This window comes from Amphiura filiformis, chromosome 3, assembly GCF_039555335.1.
Source record: "Amphiura filiformis chromosome 3, Afil_fr2py, whole genome shotgun sequence".
Lineage (NCBI taxonomy): Eukaryota > Metazoa > Echinodermata > Ophiuroidea > Amphilepidida > Amphiuridae > Amphiura > Amphiura filiformis.
The window spans coordinates 34,618,268-34,622,985 of record NC_092630.1 but is presented as its reverse complement, the minus strand read 5'-3'; the positions used below and the strand labels follow the sequence as shown (position 1 = coordinate 34,622,985).

Below are 4,718 nucleotides of genomic sequence, written 5' to 3'. Positions count from 1 at the left end.
AAACCGAAAAAATAAAAAACTTTTTTTTTTTTTTTTGCAATTTCGGGTACCCGGTTACCCGCCCGAAAAATGCGCCGGGTACCCGGGTACAAAATTACCCGAAAATTTCAGGCCTATGCAGAACCATCTCAAGAGTTAAACCAGTTAAGTGCTGTGTGTTTGGACTTATTTACCAGTCTTGTCAGTTGTCAGTTTCAAGTGCAATATCTGTAAAAAAAATTTAAAAAATCCGACCTACCGACCCAACTATTTCATAAGCCTTTATGGACAAACAAACAATTTTTTTTTTTTGCCTTATCGTTAAACAACAAACAAAAAATATTAATTATCTGATAGCAAACATAATGGTGGTCAAAAGTTCATTCAATATTGAGCATTATGTCTGGGCATTAAAAGCTCGTCCCCCGCCTCAGAAAATTATCGCAATAATAATGTACCATGTATGAAGCCGATGACTTCAAATGGGGCGGCATGGGCGGACAATACCAAAAATATCAGGGGCCGGGGAACAAAATGAAATATTGGTTGGTCATCGGAATATGTACCGCTCTATGTATTGCTGGAGCCGCATACTGTGCTATATACGAAAAGAACAGCATTCTGTTACATCATGTACCACCGTTGAAAGCTTATAAGTTTTTGTAAGTATTGAGTATAAATAATTATTGTCAATGTATTATGATATCATAGGCCCTATAGCTTTATATAATGCGAAATATAACTCTTTAAAGTGTTATTATATTATCTAGGAATTCTGTCGTCAATGTATAGCCTATCATATACTAAAAGGTTTCTATTACATGTAACTGTATTATTATTATTATCAGGAATTTTGTCGCTTTGGAGCGGGAGGTCTTGAACACAACCATGACAGCTGGCATTGGAATGGGAGATAATGCTATTCATCTTCAAAGATTGACAAGGCTACCGGGTCATCATTTGTCAAATGCTGAGACTTTGACCAGATCAGAAATCCCACTTAACCCCAGTATGTCATCTCCAATGCAGGGTGATTCTTGTACGGCAGAGAACCATGTTGTGTTCTTGAAGACACACAAAACTGGAAGTACTACACTCGCTAGCATATTCGAAAGATATGGGTATTACAATAATTTAACATTTGCTCTTCCGAAATCAAGACATTACTTTACTCCCGTTGAAGATCTTTTCAATCGGAGAAACATGGCACAGATGAACAAGAAATATATCTCCGCTTTCAAGAATAATTCTTGGGAAGGATACAACTTTTGACGAATCATGTACGTTATAATCGGCCCGAGATGGACGCCGTAGTGCACAATGCTGCTTATGTCACTATTTTACGATCGCCTGCCGAACAATTTGAATCTACCTTTGGATATTACGAAATTGCAAAATATGTAGGACTAAAAACTGCCACAAATCCTATCGCCAAATTCATGGAAAAACCTCAGTATTACATTGCCAGACGATTTGTTGCGTGGTATTGGACACGAAATGCGCAATTGTATGATTTGGGGTTCAATCATAGGCGTGATTGAACCCCACACATTTCAATACAAAATTAGACAAATCGACTCTGAATTTGATTTAGTGATGTTGACGGAATATTTTGACGAGTCATTGTTACTCTTACGTAAACTGTTGTGTTGGGATTGGGATGACATTTTATATCTTCCAAAAGGCATTAGAAGCAGTAGCCATCGAATTGAAATGTCCGATTCTTTGCGGGAAAAATCAGAGCTTGGAATCGTGCTGATGTTGAGTTGTATAACCATTTTAATCAAACCTTGTGGCGTCGCATAGGTGATTATGGACCAACTTTTGAAAAGGATCTTATTTTCTTTCGCTCAAAACTTCAAAATCTACAACACCAATGTATAGTAGAGAATAGAACGGACACAAGACAAGCGAATTGAGAAAACTGTTCTGAAGCCACACGATTCCGATCTTTGTCAACGAGTATATCGTGATGATGTAGCTTACGCGGATTTGATACGGAGCAAAATGACTTCACAAGGTCTGTTGGTGGAACAACCAAAGAAGAATCAGTCAAAAATTCAGGACAAAAGTACAAAAGCGCGCCCGGTCAAACGGAAAGCATCGAGCCGTCATCCGCATAGACGAATCTAAATTCACGCATTCCTACACCTGACTAGCAGCCTTTAGTTGGGTAGCCGTCGGCTACAATGCACTCAAAATGGGAAATGATTCGGCCTTGGCGGAAGTTGAAACTGCATTCCATCACCCGTTTTACCCTTAATACATAATAATCGGATTATTTTCTACACGCGCTATCTATGCATTGATGTACTTGCGAACAAAAGTACTATGAATAGATGCGATGGGATTACCTGCGGAATTATCTCTATTATATATTATACAAATATTAACTGTCTATGAGTGTGATGGTCGAAATATAATCACGAGGTGAAAGATGGATTGTTCCATTCCACGAGCCGGAACGGCGAGTGGAATGGAACAATACATCTTTCACCGAGTGATTATATTTCGACCATTACACGAATTTAAGACAGTTAATATTTGTTTTATATCACTCATGCATAAATTCTATTACTAAAATACTATTTAAGGTAGGAAATACATTTTTTTATCAACATAACACCATGTTTTGCCGTGATATACTTCACATTTTGGGGCCCAACCCATAACTAAATCGGCGAGTCCAAGAGTCAGCGCACGGCTTGGCGCAGGCGCACTACGGCAGAGCACTATGATAGTAAAGACTATCACACGGAGAGGGTGATGGTAAAAATGGCAAATGGTAATCAACCAATGAACTGTCTAGAATTTATGTATGAGTGATATAAATTATTCTATTAACCCTCCTCGTCCTTGCATCTTCTCTAGGTGTTAGGCGGCTTTTATTTGCACAATTGGACGCTCAAAACACCAGGTTGGTGCTAGCGGCTACCCAAAGATGTCCGACCAAATCCTGACCATGACTTGGCTCGTTGGATTCGTCTATAGTATAGTATAATCGCTGATGATGCGGTGGATGATGCTCAATGAAACAGAATCACTCGTCTCAGATGGGATTATATTAATAAATCACACCTAACTCTTACTCGGGCTCTTGCATTGAGGTCACCGCATCATAAAGGTGTCGTAAGTTTGGCGAATCGTACCTGTTGAAGCATAGACCATAGAGGCCTTGCATGTGACGTATCATTAAATGGTCTATGCTTCAGGCCTCACAGATGCCGTATTTTCCACTAGTCACCAGCTAGATCTCACCTAGCTCTTATGATGTTGTGCACTCAACCGTGTAGTATAAACACAGACTGTGTAGAGGCTAGACTCGTTGTGCTTGTAAAAAAGCTGTGTATGACTGTGCGTACGCGTAGATGCATAAGAGAATCGTTTTGTAGCCAAACCTTTTAATATGCATTGACTACAATGTCAGAGTAAAGCACCAATGAAGCAATGAAGCAAGTCTGGTAAATCGTGTGGGCCAAGATTTTTAAGATTCGCGACGGATTTACATGTAGACATTTTGGATTTAAGTTCGTCCTACTCATCTGAGGACTTCATCAGGTATGACTGATATGATCACCTGATCCATTTGCCCGGGAAACAAGTTTGAGTGGTTTCCGGAGTTGTTAGTCTCTTTTGCAGACTTGGAAGTGGATCGTAGACGTGACTTAAGAGGTATGTGCCCTCCTCTCTGTTTAGGGTCTTGGTGCCCCGTCTACTTATCTCCATTGCTTCCCGAACTTCTCTAAATCTTCTGTCGTGCTCCTGCCCAAGGATCTTAGATTCTACCCAGTCTATAACGTGGTTATCCCTTGCAACATGATCTGAAATGGCTGATTTTGTCTGTTCTATTTCTGATGTTCTGCGTTCCGAGCGAGTGTACTTTTCCTCAGTCGCCTTTTTCACTTCTGCTTGATGTTCAGCAAGAATGGTACCGTGAACATCCGTGAGTTTTCACCGATATAGGAGAGGTCACAATTTTTGCATCCGATTGCCGGTTTTGACTTTTTCACGTTTGTCTTTTGGGTGGACTAAGATTAACTGAGAGTGCTGTGGGGTTTCACTGCTGTGTCAACTTTGTATTTTTTGAATGCTCTTTGGATGCGCTCCGAAAGGCCGCTGACATAAGGAATGGCCGACATGCCTTTGCTCTTCTCCTCGGCGGTCTTGCTTTTCTTTGATCTCAGTTTTTCAGCATATTTGGTTTTATTTTTCATTTGATTTGTCCATAGCCCAATCTGGGTAGCTACAATTTTCCAAGGCTGCACTCACTCGCTCTTCTTCTTTCTTGTACTGTGTTCTGCACCTAGGTTTCATTATCATTGAGGTATAGGACTTTTTATTTTTCGGAGAAGAGCAGGTAGCGCAACTACTTGATTATATTTCTACATGTTTATACTACATACTCTGAAAATTTTAGAAAAATCGCACGAGTCCGTTTTTTTAAATCACATTTTGTTCCTAAATGGGGTTATAGCGCCCTCAACGGGCACTCTTTCCATAGGGCTACATGTAAAGACCAGTTATAGACAAATGGCCCTAAAATAAAACGGACTCGTGCGAATTTCCTCAAATTTTGCATATGATGTAGATTTAACAATGTAATGCAAGTGATGTCGTTGCTGCTCTTCTAAATTCATTTTTAAAATGTCCGCCCCAGACCAATCTGTCTTCCGTTTCTGTTACGACGGAATCCGTGCGATCAAATAGCGTTCTAATCACACCCATTTTTTTGGTAAAGA

General features: G+C 40.0%; 1 protein-coding gene across 1 annotated transcript; it reads left to right on the top strand.

Annotated features, from left to right (window-relative positions):
• Positions 1 to 990: 990 nt before the first annotated feature.
• On the top strand, positions 991 to 1,898 carry LOC140148177 (galactosylceramide sulfotransferase-like). The gene is given in 4 exon segments (XM_072170037.1): positions 991 to 1,240; positions 1,243 to 1,507; positions 1,509 to 1,708; positions 1,711 to 1,898. Coding segments are annotated over 4 exon segments (903 nt in total).
• Positions 1,899 to 4,718: the final 2,820 nt, after the last annotated feature.